This window comes from Leopardus geoffroyi, chromosome B4 (genome assembly GCF_018350155.1).
Source record: "Leopardus geoffroyi isolate Oge1 chromosome B4, O.geoffroyi_Oge1_pat1.0, whole genome shotgun sequence".
In the NCBI taxonomy this organism is placed as follows: Eukaryota; Metazoa; Chordata; class Mammalia; order Carnivora; family Felidae; genus Leopardus; species Leopardus geoffroyi.
Genome location: NC_059341.1, coordinates 68,617,232 through 68,644,850, shown reverse-complemented (window position 1 = coordinate 68,644,850; position 27,619 = coordinate 68,617,232). Strand labels below are relative to the sequence as shown.

Below are 27,619 nucleotides of genomic sequence, written 5' to 3'. Positions count from 1 at the left end.
ACAATTTCATCATGAACAGCTAGGTTCGGTGAGATAACCTACAAACAGAAATAATGCCTTTCTCAAGTACTATGATATATTACTAGTCCAAAAATTTAAATACTAATGTACTATAGTCTTTAATACATTTTCATTCATTTATTGTTAAGAAAAATAATTGCCCTATAAGTTGGAATGCTTGTAAAAAGAAATGAAGTGATAAAGTTTTTATTTATAAAGCAATAGTATTATAGTTTTTGCCAATGTTTTAGAATTGACAAATGCCACAGTTTGTCATTATATATAAAATTTTAAACCCGTTTTTAGTACCTGCTGCTGTAGCTTGGAAATGGAGAAAATTTAAGCTTTATAAATATTAAAAGCAAGGTCTTATTGATGGATCATCAAAGACCATTTTATATTTGCCTTACAGGAGGATGGACATTGTGGGTAGGAGCGCAGTCTTTGGAGTCAGTATAGAATGGATAAAAATATTGGCTCCAATATTTGATTTGCTGTAGAATATGAACAAATTTAGGTCGTATCTTTTTTTTTAACATTTATTTATTTTTGAGACAGAGAGAGACAGAGCATGAACGGGGGAGGGTCAGAGAGAGAGGGAGACACAGAATCTGAAGCAGGCTCCAGGCTCTGAGCAGTCAGCACAGAGCCCGACGCGGGGCTCGAACTCACGGACCTCGAGATCATGACCTGAGCCGAAATCCCACGCTTAACCGACTGAACCACCCAGGCGCCCCTAGGTAGTACCTTTTCTAAGTTCCCCATGAGTAAAACGAGATAACAAAATTTATTTTAATAGTTAAATGAGAGAATATATTTAAGGACACTATAATTATGTAACTGGAATTATTACTAACTATTTTGCCATTTTTAATTAGCCAATAAGCATGAAAAGTGTAAAAAAAAAAAAATCTGACATCCCCTGCTTACTTACCAGTAGTGGAACTTTCTGGTGCAATTGTTGAGCCAGGAGCAGCTTCTGTGAAACCTGAAATTAAAATGAAAAGTAATGGGTCGCCTGTGTAACCCAGTCAGTTAAGCAGCTGACTCTTGATTTTGGCTCAGGTCATGATCTCACGATTGGTGAGTTCAAGCTCCTAGTCTGGATCTGAGCTGACAGCACAGAGTCTGCTTGGGATTCTTTCTCTCCCTCTCCCTGCCCCTTCCCTGCTCATGATCACCTGTGCTCTCTCTCTTTCTCTCTCTCTCAAAAATAAATAAACATTTTAAAAATTAAAAAAACCCGGAAAGTCATAAGCAGTGTTCTTATTTTATGGGGACACTACCTGGACATTTAACAATGTAACTACTTTGAGTTCAGGTGTTACAGTTCCAGTACCTGGTGTAAACACACCTAACAAAATATAAGGTCCTAAATGCCAGATGACTTGGATCTGATTTTCTGATTTCTACTCAAAATACACTAATATTCATCATTAGATTTATCAGGAAACCTTATTTTGTGTTACAACCTGGGCCAACACCTTCCCTTCCCACTCTCCTGATTTTCCAGGTGTGGTTAAACTGGTTATGCTTTCACCTGATTCGGTTTCTCCATATGGTTCTTCAGTTGTACCTGATTAATGAGATAATTGAAAATTATCTTTATGTGTTTCATTTTAGGAAAAACAAACCTACCACTGTTTAAGTATATTTAAAATGTAGATGTTAATACTAAACCTAGAATATCTCTTAATCTTTTCTCCAAATATTTGGTGCTTGATTAATATAACAAACTCATTATCATGATGAGTGTAAGCTACACTTGCATTGGAATACCAACAGATACCCAAGTAAGACTTGACTGCTTGTTTCCCAGCAGCGGTGGTTATAGAGCCTGATGCTCCAGCTGTGTTTCCCCTGTCTGAACCTGTTGTAGCTCCCACTGACACTCTGGTTGCACATGGTCAAAAATAAAAGTAGGAGGGATAAAAACATAAACTTCTTAAGAAGTCTGTGGACTCACTTCAAAACAATAATGTTCTACAAAGCTCCCATCTTTAGTAAACAAGTTGAGTTCTAAATATTGTAATTCTGACAAATGTATATAGTTCAAAAGTAGAAATCTGACAAAATTAAAATTGCTTACAATAAATGGTCTATTTTCAGTGAACTTGACTTGCCTTCAGATGTGGTAACCTCATTCCTTAACATCCCAGTGGTTATCCCAGTTGATGATCCACTTGTCCCTGATCCTTCTGGTGATGGTCCAGTTGTCCCTGAAACTTCATGTGATGGTCCAGTTGTTCCTGATGCTCCAGATGATGGTTGAGTTGTCCCTAAACCTAAAATAGCTGATCTAGTTGTCCTTGATTCTCCATTTGATGGTCCAGCTGTCACTGATCCTCCAGCTGGTGATGCAGTTGTCCTGGATCTTTCGGATGCTGGGATAGCTGTATCTGAAACTAAAACAAGTAGTCCAGTTGCTCCTGCTCCTCTAGATGATATTCCAGTTGTCCCTGGTGCTCCAGCTGATGGTCCAGTTGTCTCTGAACCTATAACAGATGGGGCAGTTGTACCTGATCCTCCAGATGATGATCCTGTGGTCACTGAACCTTCAGCTGATGGTCCAGTCCTCTGTGATGCTACAGATGGTCCAGTTATCCTTGAATTTACAACAGGTGGTCCAATTGTCTCTGCTCTTTCAGGTAATCTTACAGTTGTCCCTGATCCTTTAGTTGATGGTCTAATTGTCCTTGAATCACTGACTGATGATATAGCTGATCCTAATATTTCAATTGATTCAGTGGTCTGTAATCCTGATGATCCAGTTTTGGCTGATCCTTTGGTCGATGGCCCAGTTGTTCCTGGTTCTATAGCTGGTGGTACAGTTGTCCCTAATCCTTCAGATGATTGTGGAGTTGTCCCTGAACCTAAAATAGATGGTCCTGTTGTTCCTGATCCTCCAACAGATGGCTGAGTGGTCTCTGCTGCCCCAAATCCTTGTACAGTTGTTCCAGCTTCTTCAATTAATTGTCCAGTTGTCTGTGATTCTCCTATGGATGGTCCAGTAGTCTCAGACCTTACAACAGAGGTTTCAGTTGTTTCTGATAATCCAGAAAATATTCCAGTTGTCCTTGATCCTTCAGCTGAAGGTCCACTTGTTCCTAACTCATGTAATGTTCCAGATATCCCTGTAAATCCTGCTGATGGCAAAGATGTTCCTGATTCTACAACAGATGGTCCAGTTGTCCCAAATCCACCCATTGATTGTCCAGTTGTCTTTGATATACCAACTGATGATATACTTGTTCCTAATAGTTCAGATGGTGGTCCAGTGATGGATATATCTCCAGATGATGATCCACTTGTCCCAATCACTCCATGTGATGGTTCAGTTGTGCCTGGACCTATAACGGATGGTCTAGTTACCCTTGATTCTTCAGATGATGGCAGGGTTGTCCCTGAACCAAAACTTGATGATCCTGTCATTCCTGACAATCCAGTAGATGGTCTTGAGGTCTCTGATCCTAGGGCTGATTGTACAGTTGTCTTTGATTCTTCAGTTGATTGTTCAGTTGTCCATGATCCTACTATAGATGTTGCAGTAGTCTGTAACATTGCAACAGAGGTTTTGGTTGTTTCTGATACTCCAGCTAATGATCCAGTTGTCCTTGATCTGCTAGCTGATAGTCCTGTGGTCCCTAATCCTCTAGCTGCTGTTTCAGTTGTCCCTGATCCTAAAAGTGGTGGTCCAGTTGATTCTGTCAATCCTGGTGCTGATGAAGGTATTCCTAATCCTACAACGGATGGTGCAGTTGTCCCTGATCCTCCAGTAGATGGTTGACTTGTCCTTGATATTCCAACAGAAGATCTAGTTGTTCTGAATACTTCAGTTGATGATCCAGTGGACCCAGATTCCCAGGATGACAGTCCACTTGTGACTGATCCTATAGCAGATACTCCAGTAGAGCCCGACTTTACCAATAAAGGTCTAGTTGACCTTAATTTTTCAGAAGATGGTAAGGTCGTCCCTGAACCTAAAATAGATTGTCCTGTAGTTTCTGATCCTCCATGGAATAGTCCTGTAGTCCCTGACCCTCCAGATTCTAGACCTGTTGCCCCTGCTTCCTCAGCAGATTGTCCAGTTGTCTGTGTTCCTCCTATGGATGTACTCAAAGTTGCTGAACTTACAACAAAGATTTCAGTTGTTTCTGATCTTCCAGAAAATGATTCAGTTGTCCCTGATCCTTTAGCTGATGGTCCAGTTGTTGCTAAACCAGCTGATGGTCCAGGCGTTCCTGTCAATCTTGACGGGAGAGATGTTCCTAATCCTACAGCAGATAGTCCAGTTGTCTCTAACCCACCAGATGATAGTCCAGTTGTCCTAGATATACCAGGTGATGATCTAGTTGTTCCTAATTGTCCAGCTGATGGTCCAATTGTCCCTTTCACTTCAGATGATGGTCCAGTTATGCCTGTCACTCCAGATGATGCCCCAGTTGTCCCTGAACCTACAACAGGCAGTCTAGTTGTCCCTGAAACCAAAACAGATTGTCCTGTTGTTTCTGATCCTTCATGGAATTGTCCTGTGGTCCCTGAACCTCCAGCTGTTGGTCCTGTTGTCCCAGCTTCTCCAACAGATTTTCCAGTTGTCTGGATTCCTCCTATGTAGGGACCACTAGTACCTGAACTTATAATAGAGATTGATGTTGTTTCTGATCTTCCAGAAAATGATCCAGTTGTCCCTGCTCCTTCAGCTGATGGCCCAGTTATTCCTAACCCATGTGACGGGCTTGATGTCCCTATCAATCCTACTGATGATACAGATGTTCCTGACTCTACAACAGATGGTCCTGCTGTCATCCCAGATCCACCCATTGATAATCCAGTTGTTTCTGATATACCAGCTGATGAACTAGTTGTTACTAATTCCTCAGCTGATGGTCCAGTTATTCCTGTCATTCCAGATAATGGTCCAGTTATGCTTTCCACTCTAGATGATGGCACAGTTGTCCCTGAACCTACAAAAAATCTTCCAGTTGTTCCTGACCCTCCTCGAAATGGTCCTGTTGTCCTTGCTTCTTTAGCTGACAGCCCATTTGTCTGGATTCCTCCATTGTAGAGACCACTAGTACCTGAATTTACAGTAGAGGTTGCTGTTGTTTCTGATCTTCCAGTGAATGATCCAGTTGGCTCTGGACCAGACATCCCTGTCAATCCTATTGATGGTACAGATGTTCCTGATTCTACAAAAAATGGTCCTCTTGTCATTCTAGATCTACTTGTTGATGGTCCAGTTGTCTCTGATATACCAGCTGATGATCTGATTGTTCCTAATACTTCAGATGATGGTCCAGTGGAATCAGATACTCCAGATGACAGTCCAGTTGTGGCTGATCCAGTAGCTGATACTCCAGTTGTGCCTGTCTTTACCAACAAAGAGCTAGTTGTCCTTATTTCTTGAGAAGATGGTAAGGTCATCCCTGAACCTAAAGTAGATTGTTTTGTTGTTCCTGATCGACCATGGAATGGTCCTGTGGTCCCTGATTCTCCAGCTGCTTGTTCTGTTGTCCCTGCTTCTTTGGCTGACAGTCCAGTTGTCTGTGATCCTCCTGTAAATGGACCAATAGTCGCTGAACTTACAACAGAGGTGGAAGTTGTTTCTGATATTCCAGAATATACTCCAGTTATCCCTGATCCTTCAGCTGATGATCCAGTTGTTGCTAATCCAGGTGATGGACCAGAGGTCCCTGTCAATCCTACTGATGGTACAGATATGCCTGATCCTACAAAAGATGGTCCTGTTGTCACCCCAGATCCACTCATTAATGCCCCAGTGTTCTCCGATATACCGGCTAATGATCTACTTGTTCCCAATTCCATAGTTGATGGTCCAGTTATTCCTGTCACTCCAGATGATGGTACAGTTGTTCCTGACAAAACAACAGATTTTCTTGTTGTTTCTGAACCTAAAACAGAATGTACTGTTGTTCCTGATAATCCATGGAACAGTCCTGTGGTCCCTGAAGCTCCACCAGCTCGTACTGTTATCCCAGTTTCCTCAGCAGGTGGTCCGGTTGTATGAGATCCTCTTGTGGACAGACCAGTAATCCCTGCACTAAAAACAAAGGTTTCAGTTGTTTCTGATATTCCAGCCAATGACTCAGTTGTCCTCGATACTACAGATGATTGTCCAGTTGTTGCAAATGCAGGTGATGGACCATAGGTCCCTGTCAATCCTGTTGATGGTACAGATGTTCCTGATCCAACAACAGACATTCCAGTTGTCCCTGAACCTCCAGAAAATAGACCAGTTGTACTTGATATATGACTTGATGATCTAGTTTTACCAATTACTTCAGATGATGGTTCAGTGGACTCAGATACTCCAGATGACAGTGCATTTGTGGCTGATCCTGTAGCCAGTACTCCAGTTGTGCTGGACTTTACCAATGAAGGTCTCATAGTCCTTATTTCTTTAGAAGTTGGTAAGGTTGTCCCTGAACCTAAAACAGGTTGTCTTGTTGTTCCTGATCGTCCATGGAATGGTCCTGTGGTCCCTGATATTCCAGCTGCTTGTTCTGTTGTCCCTGCTTCTTTGGCTGACAGTCTAGTTGTCTGTGATGCTCCTGTGGATGGACTGGTAGTGTCTGAACTTACAATGGAGGTCACAGTGGTTTCTGATCTTCCAGCCAATGACGCAGTTGTCCTCAACCCTACAGATGATTGTCCAGTTGTTGCTAAACCAGGTGATGGACCAGAGGTCCCTGTCAATCCTGCTGATGGCACAGATGTTTCTGATCCTACAACAGATGGTCCAGTTTTCCCTGACCCACCAGAAAATAGGCCAGCTGTACTTGATATACGAGTTGATGATCTAGTTGTTCTGAATACTTCAGGTGATGGCTCAGGGGACTCAGATACACCAGGTGACTGTCCAATCGTGGCTGATCCTGTAGCTGATATTCCAGTGGTGCTGGACTTTACCAATGAAGGTCTAGTTGTCCTTATTTCTTCAGATGATGGCACAGTCATCCATGAACTTAAAACGGATTGTCCTGTTGTTCCTGAACGTCCATGGAATGGTCCTGTGGTCCCTGATATTCCAGCTGCTTGTTCTGTTGTCCCTGCTTCTTTGGCTGACAGTGCAGTTGTCTGTGATCCTCCTGTGGATGGACTGGTAGTGCCTGAAGGTACAATGGGGGTTGCAGTGGTTTCTGATCTTCCAGCTAACGACTCAGTTGTCCTCGATCCTACAGATGACTGTCCAGTTGTTGCAAACCCAGGTGATGGACCAGAGGACTCTGTCAATCCTCCTGATGGGACAGATGTTCCTGGTCCTACAACAGATGGTCCAGCTGTCCCTGAACCTCCAGAAAATAGTCCACTTGTATTTGATATAGGAGTTGATGATCTAGTTGTTCTGAATACTTCAGATGATGGCTCAGTAGACTCAGATACTCCAGATGACTGTCCAATCGTGGCTGATCCTGTAGCTGATATTCCAGTGGTGCTGGACTTTACCAATGAACGTCTGGTTGTCCTTATTTCTTCAGATGATGGCCCAGTAGTCCGTGAACTTAAAACAGATTGTCCTGTTGTTCCTGATCGTCCATGGAATGGTCCTGTGGTCCCTGATATTCCAGCTGCTTGTTCTGTTGTCCCTGCTTCTTTGGCTGACAGTCTAGTTGTCTGTAATCCTCCTGTGGATGGACTGGTAGTGCCTGAACTTACAATGGAGGTGGCAGTGGTTTCTGATCTTCCAGCCAATGACTCAGTTGTCCTTGATCCTACAGATGATTGTCCAATTGTTGCAAACCCAGGTGATGGACCAGAGGCCTCTGTCAATCCTGCTGATGGGACAGATGTTCCTGATCCTACAAAAGATGGTCCAGTTGTCTCTGAACCTCCAGAAAATAGTCCAGTTGAACTTGATATATGAGTTGATGATCTAGTTGTTCTGAATACTTTAGGTGATGGCTCAGGGGACTCAGATACACCAGGTGACTGTCCAATCGTGGCTGATCCTGTAGCTGATATTCCAGTGGTGCTGGACTTTACCAATGAAGGTCTAGTTGTCCTTATTTCTTCAGATGATGGCCCAGTCGTCCATGAACTTAAAACAGATTGTCCTGTTGTTCCTGAACGTCCATGGAATGGTCCTGTGGTCCCTGATATTCCAGCTGCTTGTTCTGTTGTCCCTGCTTCTTTGGCTGACAGTCTAGTTGTCTGTGATCCTCCTGTGGATGAACTAGTAGTGCCTGAACTTACAATGGAGGTAGCAGTGGTTTCTGGTCTTCCAGCCAATGACTCAGTTGTCCTTGATCCTACAGATGATTGTCCAGTTGTTGCAAACCCAGGTGATGGACCAGAGGCCTCTGTCAATCCTCCTGATGGGACAGATGTTCCTGGTCCTACAATAGATGGTCCCTGTGTCCCTGAACTTGCAGAAAATCGGCCAGTTTTACTTGATATATGAGTTGATGATCTAGTTGTTCTGAATACTTCAGATGATGGCTCAGTGGACTCAGATACTCCAGATGACTGTCCAGTTGTGGCTGATCCTGTAGCTGATATTCCAGTTATGCCTGACTTTACCAATGAAGGTCTGGTTGTCCTTATTTCTTCAGATGATGGCCCAGTTGTCCATGAACTTAAAACGGATTGTCCTGTTGTTCCTGAATGTCCATGAAATGGTCCTGTGGTCTCTGATCCTCCAGCTGCTTGTTCTGTTGTCCCTGCTTCTTTGGCTGACAGTCCAGTTGTCTGTGATCCTCCTGTGGATGGACTGGTAGTGCCTAAACTTACAATGGAGGTTGCAGTGATTTCTGATCTTCCAGCCAATGACTCAGTTGTCCTCAATCCTACAGATGATTGTCCAGTTGTTGCAAAACCAGGTGATGGACCAGAGGTCCCTGTCAATCCTGCTGATGGTACGGATGTTCCTGGTCCTACAACAGATGGTCCAGAGGTTCCTGAACCTGCAGAAAATCGGCCAGTTGCATTTGATATACCAGTTGATGATCTAGTTGTTCTGAATACTTCAGATGATGGCTCAGTAGACTCAGATACTCCAGATGACAGTGCAGTTGTGGCTGATCTTGAAGCCAATACTCCAGTTATGCCTGACTTTACCAATGAAGGTCTCGTTGTCCTTATGTCTTGAGAAGTTGGTAAGGTCGTCCCTGAAACTAAAACAGGTTGTCTTGTTGCTCCAGTTCGTCCATGGAATGGTCCTGTGGTCCCTGATCCTCCAGCTGCTTGTTCTGTTTTCCCTGCTTCTTTGGCTGACAGTCCAGTTGTCTGTGATCCTCCTGTGGATGGACTGGTACTGCCTGAACTTCCAATGAAGGTTGCACTGGTTTCTGGTCTTCCAGACAATGACTCAGTTGTCCTCGATCCTACAGATGACTGTCCAGTTGTTGCAAACCCAGGTGATGGACCAGAGGACTCTGTCAATCCTGCTGATGGGACAGATGTTCCTGGTCCTACAACAGATGGTCCAGTTGTCCCTGACCCACCAGAAAATAGGGCAGGTGTGCCTGATTTTTGAGTTGATGATCTAGTTGTTCTGAATACTTCAGATGATGGCTCAGTGGACTCAGATACTTCAAATGACTGTCCAGTTGTGGCTGATCCTGTAGCTGATATTCCAGTGGTGCTGGACTTTACCAATGAAGGTCTGGTTGTCCTTATTTCCTCAGATGATGGCCCAGTCGTCCATGAACTTAAAACAGATTGTCCTGTTGTTCCTGATCGTCCATGGTATGGTCTTGTGGTCCCTGATCTTCCAGCTGCTTGTTCTGTTTTCCCTGCTTCTTTGGCTGAAAGTCCAGTTGTCTGTGATCCTCCTGTGGATGGACTAGTAGTGCCTGAAGGTACAATGGGGGTTGCAGTGGTTTCTGATCTTCCAGCCAATGACTCAGTTGTCTTTGATCCTACAGACGGTTGTCCAGTTATTGCGAACCCAGGTGATGGACCAGAGGTGCCTGTCAATCCTGCTGATGGGACAGATGTTTCTGATGCTAAAACAGATGGTCCAATTGTCCCTGAACCTCCAGAAAATAGGCCAGTTGTGCTTGATTTTCGAGTTGATGATCCAGTTGTTCTGAATACTTCAGATGATGGCTCAGGGGACTCAGATATTCCAAATAACGGTCCAGTTGTGGCTGATCCTGTAGATGATATTCCAGTGGTGCTGGACTTTACCAATGAAGGTCTAGTTGTCCTTAATTCTTCAGATGATGGCCCAGTCGTCCATGAACTTAAAACAGATTGTCCTGTTGTTCCTGAATGTCCATGGAATGGTCCTGTGGTCCCTGATCCTCCAGCTGCTTGTTCTGTTTTCCCTGCTTCTTTGGCTGACAGTGCAGTTGTCTGTGATCCTCCTGTGGATGGACTGGTAGTGCCTGAACTTACAATGGAGGTCACAGTGGTTTCTGGTCCTTCAGCCAATGACTCAGTTGTCCTCGATCCTACAGATGACTGTCCAGTTGTTGCAAACCCAGGTGATGGACCAGAGGACTCTGTCAATCCTGCTGATGGTACGGATGTTCCTGGTCCTACAACAGATGGTCCAGTTGTCCCTGAACCCCCAGAAAATAGTCCAATTGTACTTGATATACGAGTTGATGATCTAGTTGTTCTGAATACTTCAGATGATGGCTCAGTAGACTCAGATACTCCAGATGACAGTGCAGTTGTGGCTGACCTTGAAGCCAATACTCCAGTTATGCCTGACTTTACCAATGAAGGTCTCGTTGTCCTTATATCTTTAGAAGTTGGTAAGGTCATCTCTGAAACTAAAACAGGTTGTCTTGTTGCTCCAGTTCGTCCATGGAGTGGTCCTGTGGTTTCTGCTACCTCAGCTGCTTGTTCTGTTGTCCCTGCTCCTTTGGCTGACAGTACAGTTATCTGTGATCCTCCTGTGGATGGCCTAGTAGTGCCTGAGGGTACAATGGAGGTCGCACTGGTTTCTGGTCTTCCAGCCAATGACTCAGTTGTCCTCGATCCTACAGATGACTGTCCAGTTGTTGTGAACCCAGGTGATGGACCAGAGGACTCTGTCAATCCTGCTGATGGGACAGATGTTCCTGATCCTACAACAGATGGTCCAATTGTCCCTGAACCTCCAGGCAATGTTCCAGTTGTGCTTGATTTTCGAGTTGATGATCTAGTTGTTCTGAATACGTCAGATAATGGCTCAGTGGACTCAGATACTCCAGATGACTGTCCAGTTGTGGCTGATCCTGTGGCCAATACTCCAGTTGTGCCTGACTTTACCAACAAAGGTCTCATTGTCCTTATTTCTTTAGAAGTTGATAAGGTCGACCCTGAACTTAAAACAGATTGTCCTGTTGTTCCTGATCGTCCATGGAATGGTCCTGTGGTCCCTGATCTTCCAGCTGCTTGTTCTGTTGTTCCTGTTTCTTTGGCTGACAATCCAGTTGTCTGTGATCCTCCTGTGGATGTACTTGTAGTGCCTGAAGGTACAATGGGGGTTGCAGTGGTTTCTGATCTTCCAGCCAATGAGGCAGTTGTCCTCAATCCTACAGATGACTGTCCAGTTGTTGCAAACCCAGGTGATGGACCAGAGGTGCCTGTCAATCCTGCTGATGGGGCAGATGTTCCTGATCCTACAACAGATGGTCCAGTTTTCCCTGATCCACCAGGCAATGTTCCAGTGGTGCTTGATGTACGAGTTGATGATCTAGTTGTTCTGGATACTTCAGATGATGGCTCAGGGGAATGAGATACTCTAGATGACTGTCCAGTTGTGGCTGATCCTGTAGCTGATATTCCAGTGGTGCTGGACTTTACCAATGAAGGTCTAATTGTCCTTAATTCTTCAGATGATGGTCCTGTTGTTCCTGAAAGTCCATGGAATGGTCCTGTGGTCCCTGATCCCCCAGCTGCTTGTTCTGTTGTCCCTGCCTCTTTGGCTGACAGTCCAGTTGTCTGTGATCCTCCTGTGGATGGACTGGTAGTGCCTGAACTTACAATGGAGGTCGCACTGGTTTCTGATCTTCCAGCCAATGACTCAGTTGTCCTCGATCCTACAGATGACTGTCCAGTTGTTGCAAACCCAGGTGATGGACCAGAGGCCTCTATCAATCCTGCTGATGGGACAGATGTTCCTGATCCTACAACAGATGGTCCAGTTATCCCTGACATATGAGTTGATGATCTAGTTGTTCTGGATACTTCTGTGGATTCAGATACTCTAGATGACTGTCCAGTTGTGGCTGATCCTGTAGCTGATATTCCAGTGGTGCTGGACTTTATCAATGAAGGTCTAGTTGTCCTTAATTTTTCAGATGATGGCCCAGTCGTCCATGAACTTAAAACAGATTGTCCTGTTGTTCCTGATCGTCCATGGAATGGTCCTGTGGTCCCTGATCCTCCAGCTGCTTGTTCTGTTTTCCCTGCTTCTTTGGCTGACAGTCCAGTTGTCTGTGATCCTCCTGTGGATGGACTGGTAGTGCCTAAACTTACAATGGAGGTTGCAGTGGTTTCTGATCTTCCAGACAATGACTCAGTTTTCCTCGATCCTACAAATGACTGTCCAGTTGTTGCAAACCCAGGTGATGGACCAGAGGTCCCTGTCAATCCTGCTGATGGGACAGATGTTCCTGGTCCTACAACAGATGGTCCAGTTGTCCCTGACCCACCAGAAAATAGGGCAGGTGTGCCTGATTTTTGAGTTGATGATCTAGTTGTTCTGAATACTTCAGATGATGGCTCAGGGGACTCAGATACTTCAAATGACTGTCCAGTTGTGGCTGATCCTGTAGCTGATATTCCAGTGGTGCTGGACTTTATCAATGAAGGTCTAGTTGACCTTAATTCTTCAGACGATGGCCCAGTCGTCCATGAACTTAAAACAGATTGTCCTGTTGTTCCTGATCGTCCATGGAATGGTCCTGTGGTCCCAGATATTCCAGCTGCTTGTTCTGTTTTCCCTGCTTCTTTGGCTGACAGTCTAGTTGTCTGTGATCCTCCTGTGGATGGACTGGTAATGCCTGAACTTACAATGGAGGTGGCAGTGGTTTCTGATCTTCCAGCCAATGACTCAGTTGACCTCGATCCTACAGATGACTGTCCATTTGTTGCAAACCCAGATGATGGACCAGAGGTCCCTGTCAATCCTGCTGATGGGACAGATGTTCCTGATCCTACAACAGATGGTCCAGTTGTCCCTGACCCACCAGACAATAGTCCAGTTGTGCTTGATATACCAGCTGATGATCCAGTTGTTCCTAATTCTCCAGCTGGTGGTCCAATTTTCCCTGTCACTCTAGTAGATTGTCCAGGTATACCCACCACTCCAGATGATATTCCACTTGTTCCTGAACTTACAACTGATGGTCTAGTTGTCTCTGAACCTAAAACAGATTGTTCCATTGTTCCTGATACTCCAGGGAATGGTTCTGTGGTCCCTGATCCCCCAGATGTTGGTCCTATAGTCCTTGCCTCTTCAGGTGATAGTACAGTTGTATGGATTCCTCCTATGTAGGGACCACTAGTTCCTGAACTTACAATAGCAGTTGCCGTTCTTCCTGAATTTCCAGCAAATGATCCAGTTGTTTCTGCTCCTTCAGCTGATGGCCCAGTTGTTACTAACCCAGGTGATGGGCCAGATATCTTTGTCCAACCTACTGATGGTACAGATGTTTCTGACCCTACAACAGATGGTCCTTCTGTCATCCCAGATCTACCCGTTGATAGTCTAGTTGTTTCTGATATACCAGCTGGTGATCTAGTTGTCCCCAATACCTCAGCTGATGGTCCAGTGGTGTCTGAATCTCCAGATGATGATCCCATGGTCTCTGTGTGTCCAGGTAATGGTCTGGTTGTCTCTGAACCTAAAACAGATGGTCTAGTGGTCCCTGATTCTTCAGATAATGGGTGAATGGTCCTTGAAACAAAAACAGATGACACTGCTCTTCCTGATCCTCCAATGAATTGTCCTGTTGTCCCTGATCCTCTAGCTTCTTGCCCAGTTGTTCCTGAATCTTTAGTTGACCATCCCATTGTCTGTGATCCTCTTACAGGTGTTTCAGTAATCCCTAATGTTATAACAAAGGTTTTTGTTGTTTCTGATCCTTCAGCTAATGTTCCAGTTTCTCCTGATGCTCCAGCTGACAGTGTTGTGGTCCCTGATCCTCTAGCTGCTGTTCCAGTTATCTCTGGTCCTCCAACTGATGATCCAGTTGACCCTGTCAATCTTGTAGATGATGTAGATTTTACTAATCCTGCAATAGGTGCTGTAGTTGTTTGTGATACTTTCTTTGATGGTACAGTTGTTCCTAACCCAAATGATGATCCAGATGTCCCTGTTAATCCTACTGATGTTACTGATGTTCCTGATTCTGTTCCTGAACGTCCAGTTATCCCTGACCTTCCAGTTGATGGTCCAATTGTCCTTGACATACCAGATGATGATCTAGTTGTTCCTAATTCTCCAGATGATGGTCCAATTGTCCTTTTCACTCCAGATGATGCTCTGGTTGTCCCTGAACCTACAAAAAATAGTCTACTTGAAGGTATAGTTGTTCCTGGACCTACAACAGATGGTCTGGTTGTCCCTGAACCTAAAACAGATTGTCCTGTTTTTCCTGATCCTCCATGGAATGGTCCTGTGGTCCCTGAACCTCCAGCTGTTTGTCCTATTGTCCCAGCTTCTTCAGCAGATTGTCCAGTTGTCTGTGATTTTACTGTGTAGGGACCAGCAGTCCCTGAAATTACAACAGGGGTTACTGTTGTTCCTGAATTTCCAGCAAATGATCCAGTTGTCCCTGTTCCTTTAGCTGATGGCCCAGTTATTCCTAACCCATGTGATAGGCCAGATGTCCCAGTCAATCCTACCGTTGATACAGCTGTCCCTGATTCTACAAAAAATGGTCCTGTTGCCATCCCAGATCCAACTGTTGATGGTCCAGTTGTCTCTGATATACCAGCTGGTGATCTTGTTGTTCCTAATGCTTCAGATGATGGTTCAGTGGACTTAGATACTCCAGAAGACAGTCCACTTGTGGCTGATCCTGGAGTCAATACTGCAGTTGTACCTGACTTTACCAATGAAGGTCTAGTTGTCCTTATTTCTTTAGAAGTTGGTAAGGTTGTCCCTGAACTTAAAACAGATTGTCTTGTTGTCCCTGATCGTCCATGGAATGGTCCTGTGGTCCCTGATATTCCAGCTGCTTGTTCTGTTGTCCCTGCTTCTTTGGCTGACAGTCCAGTTGTCTGTGATCCTCCTGTGGATGGACTGGTAGTGCCTGAACTTACAATGAAGGTTGCAGTGGTTTCTGATCTTCCAGCCAATGACTCAGTTGACCTCGATCCTACAGATGATTGTCCAGTTGTTGCAAACCAAGGTGATAGACCAGAGGTCCCTGTCAATCCTGCTGATGGGACAGATGTTCCTGATCCTACAACAGATGGTCCAGTTGTCCCTGACCCACCAGACAATAGTCCAGTTGTGCTTGATATACCAGATGCTGATTTAGTTGTTCCTAATACTTCAGCTGTTGGTCCTGTAGTATCTGAATCTCGAGATGATGACTTAGTTGTTCTTGTCACTCCAGATGATGTTCCAGTTGTCCCTGAACCTAAAACAGATGTAGTTGTTCCTAATCCTTCAGATGTTTGAGTTGTCCCTAAACCCAGAACAGGTGTTTCTGTTTTTTCTGATTCTTCAGTGGATGGTCCTGTAGTCCCTGATCCTCCAGCTGCTAGTCCACTTGTCTGTGCTTCTTCACCTGATCGTCCAGTTGTCTGTGATCCTCCTATGGATGGTCCAGTATTTCCTGACTTTAGAACAGAGCTTTCAGTTGTTTGTGATACTCCAGCAAATAATGTAGCTGTCCCTGATCCTTCAGCTGATGGTCCAGGTGTTGTTAACCCAAGTGATGGTTCAGTTGCTCCTGTCAATCCTTCTGATGGTACAGATGTTCTTGAAACTACAACAGATGGTTCAGTTGTCTCTGATCCTTTAACTGATGATCTTGTTGTTGCTGATCCTCTCAGTAATGGTCCTGTTTTCCCTGTCACTACAGATGACAATACAGTTGTCCCTGATTCTTCAGCTGATATTCTAGTTGTCCCTGATCTTCCCTCAGATGGCCCAGTTGTTCCTCCTCCTTCAACATAGTGTCCAGTTGTTCCTGTAAAAATAAATAGTAAATATACAATTTTGTTTTTAAGATATATCGTGGGATTTTTGTTGTTGTTGTTAAACTAGGAGCTTTCTCCACTATAGCTTTCAAGCATCTTCATGGGCACCACCAGATTTCATACCTTTTATTCTACAGTGTAACTTCTTCCTGTTTATTCATCCAGCAGTACTTTACTGGGTATCTTGTGTGGTATTGTATAAGTTCTCAGAAACATATAAATATTACTCATTTTACCATTGGAACTACCCTATGGCATATATAGTACTACTTTCCCTTTTGATAGAGTAGAAAATAAAGCAAATATAGTTGAAATAGCTTTTCAAAAATGATGTAGCTAGTAATTAGAGAGTTCTCAGTTTCATGAAGCATTCCTAGTTGAATGGGAGAGACATACAGACATATAAATTAAATTATATCCAAACAAACAAATCCACACACAAGAAAAGTGTCAAAGCACTAACATAAAGTGAGGTAATATTGAGCAACTGGGATTCTATTTTAGACTGCTTGGATAACAGACCTCTCTGAAAAAATGTCTTTTATTTTGAGATATGACAAAAAAGCAGAAAACTATGTGAAACTCTAGGGAAATAGAACTCAGGAAGTGGGAACAGCTAGGGCAAAAGCCATAAGGCTGAAATGAACTATTTGTGCTAGAAAAGCAGAAGTAGAAGGTGAATGTATTTGGAAAATTGGAGGTTACAGGGAGGACATGCCAACAACTTGGCATCACCCAGAATACTCTGATATGAGACCCTTATATCAAGAATTCCACGAAGGGAACAGATGAGGTTGGAAACCTTGGATTTGTTGAGACATGGATCTACACAGTAGTGTGTGTGTATGGTGCCTATTTACATCAAAGCTTCATTACTTGGGCATAGCAGCAAATAACCTACTGCCTACCATATCTTCAATCCTTCTGGAAGGTTCTCTTTCATAGAACCTGTTGTTTTATTTTGTTAATAAAAGTAAAGCCTCTGAATCCTTTACCAGATTGGGAACTCTTATTCATCATTTCACATATTCACCAGATATCCACCAGATATTTATTAAGTCAGGCACTAAGCTAGGCACTGGGAATGCAAATGTAAACTAGCATAGGCAAGGTAACAAGACCTTTCTCTAGTTTTGATAGTAATTCACCATTGTAATAGACAGTGGCTGTGTAGTAACGGAAAATGACTGGATGAAGATTTAATCATCTAGGCCCTGTTTTAGCCTCCAAACATATTCACCTATGACTAAAGTAAACACATTGATTTTTTTATTTATAAAATTTGAATAATCACTAATATATTGTCAATTGCACTAGGTGGTTATATGATTCGAGTAAGTGAATATATGTGAAAACACTTTGTCCATCTTATACTTAGTATAATTTTATGTGATTATCATTTTTATTTTTTGCTAAAACAGGTTAAGATGACTTACAAATGATATTATACGATGGTAAATGACTACCTCATATCTTTATTTCATTGAATAAGTTGTACTCAATATATCCAGTAAAAAACAAAGTATAAAAACAGTTTTATTTTACTAATTAAATTTTTAAGCACTTTTTTTCCCTATTTCATGAGAAATATTTACCAGTCCCCTTTCCTTCTCTCTTTTTTTCTCTTTGGTCCGTATCTTTGATCCTTTGAAGCAATTTAAATATTATGAAACACAAACATTGTTTAGTAAGGTGTGGCTATACCCATTGCATATTGCATACCCTCATTGTATATTTTCCTGTAAGGTGAGTTTTGAGCAAATGAAGTATGTAGAGTCATGTTCTATTTGCAAATTCTAGAAAAGAAGAATTTTTTAAACCAAAGTGTAGAGACTTTAAGGAGCAAACTATTTGCTGAATGTTTAGACAATTCAGAAGGCAATGTTACTGAATATTCTTAGAAAAGGGAAAGCTGTTCATCGAGGTTCTAGATCATTTTTCTATTCAATAATGAACTTATAAAGAAATATATTAATATTTTAAATCATGACTTTTTTAATACTAAAGAACCATGACATTTTTCTAATACTAAAGATAACGGGTTTTTGAAAATAGATTGCAAAAAGAAAAATTCTAACTTGAACTTGAACATCCCTGTTGATGGCTGAGAATCATTTAATATCCAGAAGCCTATTATTCAACAAAGAAAAGAATTTATTGAACTCTCAAATATTTCTGTTATGGGAAAATCATATTACCAATCAATGAAATGCAGAAATACTATTATTTAGTACTTTTATATTTATATTTGTTTGTTGTGTAAGTGATTTTTTGTAGAGCCACTCAAACCTTAGATGAAGAAATGTAACTAACTGGATGAGGAAACATCCCTAACTCAAAAACAACATTTAAGGACCAAATATAAGATGAAATGTTAGATGGTTACTATTACATTTTTAATTAACTGAGTTATAGTTGTATCAGGTAACATTCCAGTGATTTCTGCATTGGCCATGCATTCCAGTGATTTCTGCATTGGCCACATCAGACTCAAAATGCTGCATTAGTCTTGTTTAGTAACGGGGAACACCTGAACTGTCAGATCACTGTCACACTGTCATGGGCTGTTCTGAAAACCCAACAGTGCACAAATACTGAACAACAAAAAATTTAATGGCAATCTTTCTAGTACCACCAGATGTTCCAGTTGTACCTGCTATAAAGGAAAAATGGATTGGGTTCATTCCCAGAATATCTTAAGCTATGAGATAACCAAATCTGACTTAAATGAACTTCCAAAAAAAGATTACCAAAATATCTGTTTTTCTACATCAATGATATTACTCTTTATACATTTCCAAAGATGTGCTTTGACATACATTTATTTATTTTTTCACTGGATTCTCATCACAATCCCACTCAATAGATTACATTCCCATTTTTTACTGATAAGAAAACTGAAGTTACAGATGTTAAGTGATTCATTCACTTAATTGCATGAATTGCATGATACTGGTTCTAGGAAAAGTATTGACATTTGAACACTGCTCAGGCAGGTTGTTTATTCGGGATTTTTTTTCTTCCCATCTGAAATGGTTATTGAAAATTTATCAAATGTATTTTTAGCCTGAATGTAGATAACTAGTTTTGTTTATTTCTCTTAGCTCTATTAGTATGAACCATAAATATATATAATTTTTTTTGAGAGAGAGAGAGCAGGGGAGGGACAGAGAGAGAGAGAGAGAGAGAGAGAGAATCCCAAGCAGGCTCCGCACTGTCAGCACAGAGCCTAACATGGGGCTTGAACTCAGGGGCTCAAACACATGAACAGGGAGATCATGGCCTGAGCCAAAATCAAGAATTGGATTTTTAACCAAGTGAGCCACCCAGGTGGCCCTATTATGAACTATATCAGTGGACTTCCTAATTTTGAAAAAATTTTCACCAAAACTTAATAGAAACTATTTTTAAACATTATTTTAGTGTGCTTTTGGATTCCAATTTCAGCCATTTGTCATTTGCTATGCACTCTTAAATTGCTCCCTTTTTTTTTTTTTTTTTTGCTTTTTGCTTCTTTATTTCTATTTTGATAGGTTCTATTTTCACAGTAACACTTTTATATAATCCCATTAGCACACTCCCAATTTTCTTTCAGGTAGTATCTATTGTTTCTCAACAAATAATAATAATTATTATATACTTATCATTATATAATAATTATTATTAATATAAGTATTATTATTTCTTCTTCTCTTCTTCTTCTGTGCTTTCCACTTTAAATACCATTTTCTTTCTTAATATTCATTGTTTTTACTTCTTTAATAAATGTGAATTTCTCTTATCTGGCTCATGGGCTTTAAATAATTTGACTACTATCTAATCAATAAGATTATCGCATCTTCCTTCTTATTCCTATCTATTTATTAATATGATATTTTTAGTTGGTTAAATATGTAACATTTATGTATTTTTCTTCAGCCTTTCTTTCAACTTTTGTTCTAATTTTAGAGCTATAGTTAAAAATAGTGCCCTATATAGGGGCAGCTGGGTGGCTCAGTTGGTTAAGCAACTGGCTCTTGGTTTCAGCTCATGATCTCATGGTTTGTGAGTTTGAGCCCTGTGTCAGGTTCCTGGCTCTGTGCTGACAGTGAGGAGCTTGCTTGGAATTCTCTCTCTCCCTCTCTCTCTCTCTCTCTCCCGTTCCCCCATTAGTGTTCTCTCTCTCTCTCTCTCACAAAATAAGTAAACTTCACAATTCTTTTTTTTTAACTTTTGTTTACTTTTGAGAGACAGAGCACAAGCAGTGGAGGGCCAGAGAGGGAGACACAGAATCCGAAGCAGGTTCCAGGCTCTGAGCTGTCAGCACAGAACCCAACAAGGGGCCTGAACTCACAAACAGCGAGATCATGACCTGAGCCGAAGTCGAATGCTTAACCAACTGAGCCACCCAGGTGCCCCAATAAATAAACTTTAAAAGGAAATAGTGCTATAACTTTTGGTCATTTTCAAAGCATCTCTTTGTTGCTTAATGCACTCACTCTACAGTGATTTTATTATGAAGGGCTCCATGGGTGTATATTTCTCTGAATTCCTTCATGTTTTCAAGTATTTCCCGATAGCTTGATACTTGAATTACATTAGCTCGATTTAAAAACACTTAGCCTACATTTCTCTTCCTTGAGTTTCTTAATGATCCTACTTTATCTCACTAAGCCTGATACCAACCTGAATTTCTTTCATTTTAAAAGACTTTTTCTTTTTGCCTCAAGGTCCAGAGACTGTATCTTTCAAATCTGACACTTTTCTAAACTAACTCACCAAATTGACCATTCAGGATTAATTCTTCCTGATATATGGAAGATCCTTTCAACATGTAAATTTAGGATTTCCCTTTTAATTATGGGACACTTGTCCTGACTTAGTTTTACACATCGTTTCATTGTTTTTTCTTCTCCAGAAACTGAAATATATATATATATATATATATATATATATATATATATATATATGTTGGATTTTTGTCTAGTTCCTGCAACTCTGTCTTTCTCTGATCCACTTTATTATTTTTTTTTAAGTCTGAAATATTTTGGGGGATCTTTTCAATTCTGTCTTCTGCCTCTCCTGCTATGATTTCAATATCATGTATATTCTCTTTTGGGTAGCTTGTAACTTGGTCCTTATTTTTAAGATAATTTTTTTCCAATATTACTCCTAGGTTTTCATTAGTTCCAATTTAACTTCTTCCTACTGTTTATCTATTTTTACCCTCAAGTTTCATAATTTATAGTTCTGAGGCCTATATCTGCAGTTTATTTCTTAATTTAAATTCTGTTTCCTCTGTTTCATGACTAGATTTTTAGAATTTGCTTGCTGTTGCTGAAAATTGTTCAAAATATATATGAGTGAATAGCTTTATATAGATATTAGCATTTTCTTTTTCTTTTTCATGTTTTTTTGTATTGGATTTTCTTGAAACAATGATGGCAGGAGATCCTATGCAGTAGGGACAGAGAGGCTTTTGCAATGGCTCACCAGATTTTGCAGATCAGGAGCTTCGTCTTAGGTTGTTTATGGTGAAGGGAAGCTTCTTTTTTATTTATTTTTTAAAGTTTATTTATTTATTTTGAGAGAAAGAGAGAGAGAGAGAGAGAGAGAAAGAGAGAGAGAATCCCAAGCAGGCTCCATGCTGTCAGTGCAGAGCCTGATGTGGGGCTTCAACTAATGAACCATGAGATCATGACCTGAGCCAAAATGAAGAGCTGGATGTTCAACCCAGGCACCCCGAGAAACTTCTTTTTAAGTGGCTTCTTTCCTTTGTCTGTCTTCTAATTCTTAATTACTATCCTGTTTTCTTGAGGTTCTCGGCTTTAAATATTTCTCTCTTTTTTCTTTGACACCCAGGCCGCAAGGATTCTTCTACCTTCCAGTGCCCTTCCCTTGCCTTCACACAGTCCAGTGCCTTCTCATGGTTCTATGACTACCAGTCCTCATTCCATGAACTCTCCAATCTTATTTCTTTCAACTCCACATCCACAAGAGCTCTGACTTGTGAGGTCTCAGATCTTCTCTCAGTAGTCTCCATTCAGGGTAGGGCCCTTTCCCTCCAGGGATAAATCCTAGTTGATGCTATCTATGTTCTTCCACTATTAAGCACTTCTTTATATTCCCCTTTCTTCTTGGATGCCCTGACCTGAATCTCAGCTCCACTATGAGCCCCAGAGTCATCTTTCCCAGTCATTGAAGTCTTAGTCTCCTCTCTCCTTCTAACCACTCTAGGTGTGGGCTCTGTGATATTTATGGTTTGTAGAAGGAAGTGTGTGTAGATCTAATGTATGCAGCCAATATTTTCCTGACTCCTTTTTCCCCATTGGGTCTTTGAGTTTAAATGCTACTCAATTCTAAGATCATAAAAGCAAATTAAAAACCAGGTTAGTCCCGATCACACCCTGCTGAGGAAGGTATGGTTGGACACAGCTGGAAAGTCAGGACCAGCGTTGTCTGCTTTCCCAGGACTTGGAGTTCTAGTCCCTGCTTCCCCAGGGGTTTTGTCACCTCCGGTTCTGGAAGTGGCTTTAGGCAATACCCTAGGCATGGCTTAATTTTACAATAGAAAGAAGAAATAGGTAATTAAAATATGAAATTGATCATCTTTTGAGAATGGCTTATATAAGGACAAACGAAAATTTAAAACAAAAGGCTTAATTCTTTCTGGTGAAAGTAAGGAAAGAGACTTTCCCTTTCCTTTGCTTAGAACAAATTTGTAATTTTAGGTTTTTTTCTCTTTGAAATGTGTGTAAATCTTCAAAACATCTAAATAGGCCTAATGACCTAGGTCATTCTAGGTCTTTCTCAAGGACCTGGGGGCTCTTTGAAATGTAAACATCAAGGGAGATAGTACCCTTATCTCCCTCTAGTTATAAAACTTCCTCTTGTCAAGTGGCTCAGTGGGTAAGTGTCAGACTTTGGGACTTTGGCTCAGGTCATGATCTCAGTTCTTGGGTTTGAAGCCAGTCTGGGGCTCTGTGCTGACAGCTTGAAGCCTGCTTCAGATTCTGTGTCTCCCTCTCTCTTTGCCCCTCCCTTGCCGGTGCTCTCTTTCTCTCTCTCAAATAAACTCAAAAATAAATAAACATTAAAAAAAAAAAAACTTCCTCCTTCAAGACTGGAGTTTATTTTCTCCTGTATGAAATCAACTAACCAAATTGTCATCCCAACTACTAAGTGAATTTAAGATGAACTATGTATAATAAATGGGGTTTTAAGGTCCTCTTACTTGAGAACTAGTAATAATTTTTCTTAAGAATATGTATGTAAAGGGCTGTCTGCTTGGTGAGATTCCTTTCTGTTTTTACAATCTCTTAGTAAATTGTAATTTGCATCACTTTCTAGGTTAAGGCTCATTCAATTATAAAACTGTTTTCTTTCTCTACTACCTTTATGGACTGGGTCTCTGGGCTGAGAGAAGATTTTGTTTTCAAACATATTACCGCAACAACTGAAATATGACTGTTGTTATTCCCATGAAATTGAATATATCCCTAAAATTCCACCCAACTCACTTATGTTTTGAGTTTTTGCTTGTTAAAGTGTATAGATATAGTACACTGATCATAATATCATATAATGTTCAAGCTAGAATAATCCTGTTGTTTTTAACCCTATCTAATCAGTTCTCTTACTAGAATTTCCTCTTGAGTTCCCACTCCAATGTTTGTCACTGAACATTTCCTTGATATTGACTATTTTCTGTCTTACATGGTATTTGCCTTTGCATGTATATAAATATTCATTTCTCCTGCTCAAAAAACAAGTTCTAAGAAAACAAGTACATTACTATTCTCCTGTGTTCTCTGGAGCATCAGTCTGATGCTCTGTGTAACATCAGTCTGATGTTACACACACAACAAATAGCTCTTGATTTATTTCTGATCTTCTTCAGTTTTGACATTACACAAATAATGATAATTAAATTCTTCCGGAAGCTTTGTCTCTGTAAAAATCGTAAGTAAAGAAATCACATTTCTCTTGTCTGGATTCATTCTGATTATGTTCATTCAGTACCTGAGGCTCGGGAAGTGTTTTCACCAACAGTTCCAGTGGTGGCTGCATTTTCCCCTTCAGTTGTTCCTAATTGAGAGAACAATGGTGCTCAGTCCACAGTGGAGTTGCCAGATTTAGCAAATGATAACACAAGACATCCAGTTAAATTGGAATTCCAGATAAACAACAATTATCCCAATGGGACATACTTATAGCAAAGTATTCTTTATTTATGTGAAATTCAAATTTAAATGACATCCTGTGTTTTCATCTGGAAATTCTAGTCTGCATCGATGGTTGTAATGAAAATGCCCAAGCTACTCATATTCATTTGTCCTAAAATAACAGCCATTAAAGCAATAGCCATTGTTTAATTCATTTAAATGTCTCATAAAAACTTGAGGTCTCAGCTAAGCTCATGATGGAGCACCACCAAAATGCCCAGGTGAGCCTGTGCCTTGTCTGCTGAATTCCCAGCTGGGCTGCAGTCAGTGAAAGGCCATCTAGTTGTGATGCCATCACCAGTTCCAGTGGTAGTTCCAACAGGTTCTCCTGTTACACTTGATAAACACAGTACTGGGACAGCATGTACATTACTGTAGCTTTAATCTAGTACTTTGGCATTTTTGAAGGGAAGATTTGGAGAAACCAGAAAAAAATATATCATACTGAAAACTTAATTCTTTTTATACCATTCAACACCCTTCTTGGGCATTCGATTAACCAAAACAAGTTAAATCAGCAGGGTTCTGACAAAAGACTCTTCTGTTTTGTTTGGGGGATTTTGTTTTGTTTTTACAAAAACCATGGTCTCTGAATGACATTCTCTACTCACCTAACTTGCCTTCAGATTGTGTCACTTCACTACTTGGGGGTCTAGTTGCATCACTAGCTGCTGATCCGGCAGTCCCTTTCAAAATAAAAAATAAATATGAATCATGATCTTTGGTGAAGCAGAACAGATTGTGCTGTTCTCTGCTTTCAAAATACTTTTCATATATTTGTTCACATATTGTTTCATATATTTGTTCATTTCTCTACTCAGTTCTAATTTGTAGCCAAGATTGGAAACCATGACCCTAACCCCACTCCAGACTCACAGTTTCAGAAGTCCTCAAGCAGGAATCTAGCAGTTTAAAATATATCATGTTTTGCTCTATATCACATCTGAGCTGATGTTGGAGAAACACTGCCATTAAGCTCATAAAAACAGGGATACTGAATACGTGCAGTAATAATTAAAACTAATCACTCAGAAGCCACTGGCAGCTTCCCTAAGGTCAGTAAGAAGATGCTTTAGACCTTGCACTTCCATACCTGGTCTGCCTCCCACGGTTGAGTCTGGGGCAGTTGTGTCTCCATTTGTGTTCTCATGCCCAGGTGCTGTTGTGAAGCCCTCTGAAACCTCTGGGGTCCCTGACACAACAGTGGGGAAAGGGGTTTACTTCTCGAGTTGCAGGATTCTATATATCACTCTTTTCTGATAGGACAGCATTGAGGTTTCCAAGACAAAAGAATCTTAAAAGACTCCTAGGATTTCTGCAGCTAGATATCTAATATCAGCCTAATATCATATAGAGCTTAATCTTTTTTTAAGGTTATTTATTTTGAGAGAAAGAGAGAGTGGGGGAGGAGCAGAGAGAGAGGAAGAGAGAGAGAATCCCAAGCAGGCTCCGCGAGGGCATCTTGGAGCCCGATACGAGTCTTGAACTCAAAAACTGTGAGACTGTGATGATATGATCTGAAGTCAGATGCTTAACCGACTGAGCCACCCAGGTGCCCCACGTAGAGCTTAATCTTTAGTTCAACCTGTGGTATATTTAATGTATTTAATAGGCGCTAAAATGTGTATCTGACTTGCCTGGTTTCCCTGGGCTTGTCGCCCCTGTGCTTGGTTCCCCGGGTGTGCTGTCTTCACCTCCTCTTGCTGGTGCAGTAGGGCTGCCTGTTGTTCCTCCTGATAAAATACAGCAGTTTCAGAAATACACTAGACCTAAATCAACTCATTTAATCTTATAGAAATCCTCCAGAGCTGGCAGTATTATCATTCCCACTGACGACGTGGTGAAGTGAAGTGCTCCAGGCCACCCAGTTATTTGGCAACAGATCCAGGAGCCAAACCCAGGCAGTCTCACCCTGGAGTTGATACTCCAAATGTGCTTCTCAAATCAACTGTGGTAAGAGAGCAATTTCGTAAAACTTCCAATCTGCCTTATTTTGGGAGGAGGAAGGGGGAGAATGCCATAAAAGTGAAGAAATGAAAATTTAAAAAGTGAAACCAAAGAAAACATAAAATTTTATTCAACAGATACGAAATCACTGTGTCAAACTGCTGCTCAATTCTTACCACATCATGGACCAGTAAAACAAACAGTTCTGGATGGCATACCTTTGTGGACCAAACTTGGAGCAGCCCTGCTCAAAACCATTGTACAGATTGTCTGATCCCAAAAAAAGATAGCTGATTGACTCATCATCATGACCCAGTAATTCTGATTCAAATTTTTGGAAATATAAACTAGATGGTCATTACCCTAAGAGTTCAGTAAATTCACTGATCTAACTGGAATCGACCAGTTTCTTGTGCTACTGTACGTTATATCTTTTAATATGTTATTTTTATGTAAACTGTAATTTATTATAGTATTTAAAACAAAAATTTTAAATCAAGAAATCTGCTAGAGGAAAACAAATGTAGGAAAATAAAACCAGGCCATGGATTCATTAATAAACATGTAAAGCGAAGTCCTATTGCATATACTAAAGAAATGATTTTTAATGGTATGTAAAGGAGTTTTGATTTATCCTAAAAGCAATCAGAACAATTGTTGAATGACCTGAAGACAGTTAAATTTTTGGAAGTTCATTCTGGTGTGGTATTGACTAAAGAGTAAATTGGGACAGAAGTGGGCAAAGAGTGAAAATGTTCTCAACTTTGATATGCATCAGTTGCTTAAAGGGCTTGTTAATATGGTTTGCTGGGCTTCACTTCAAAAGCTTCTGAATCAAAGCAGATGGGCCTGAAAATCTGCATTTCTAAAAAATTCCCAGGAGACACTGAGGCTGTTGGTCTTGGAACCACACTTTGAACACCTGTGTTAGAGGAAGATGAGCCATGTGGACAACTGCAGGTATTAAATGGAAACTGTTTAACACCTGAGCAAGAGGCAGAGGCAAATGTGACTCAGAGGAATTTTAAGAGGTGTTTGAAATTACTGACTGATTAAGGGGCAGGCTTGTTTGTTTTTAATTAAAATCATCTATGCTTAAAAAATGTCAATAATATTTTATTCTTGAAACCAACAATAGTTAAAATTTAGTCAATGATGCACAATGATAAGCATATTCTCACTGGCTTTTCTTGGATGCATGCTCTTATGCACAGATCACAAAACTGTGGGGCCATTACAGAGGAGGATAAGAGTTCTGGGTTCTAATCCTGCCTCTGCCAGTTTTGAGACCTTTTATTATTTTCTTCTTTGTTAAGAAGAAAATGTGTTAATGTGAATTAAATTACATA

General features: G+C 41.0%; 1 protein-coding gene across 1 annotated transcript in view; it reads right to left on the bottom strand.

Moving 5' to 3' along the window:
- Window positions 1–27,619, bottom strand: part of MUC19 (mucin 19, oligomeric) — a 100,449-nt gene that overhangs the window by 31,275 nt on the left and 41,555 nt on the right. The window contains exons 32-37 of the mRNA XM_045466469.1: window positions 25,961–26,056; window positions 25,417–25,515; window positions 24,935–25,009; window positions 24,121–24,186; window positions 2,124–16,109; window positions 935–1,018 (exon numbers count right to left, since the gene is read on the bottom strand). Of these exons, the coding sequence (XP_045322425.1) occupies window positions 935–1,018; window positions 2,124–16,109; window positions 24,121–24,186; window positions 24,935–25,009; window positions 25,417–25,515; window positions 25,961–26,056 (14,406 nt within the window). The remainder of the gene's footprint in view (window positions 1–934; window positions 1,019–2,123; window positions 16,110–24,120; window positions 24,187–24,934; window positions 25,010–25,416; window positions 25,516–25,960; window positions 26,057–27,619) is intronic.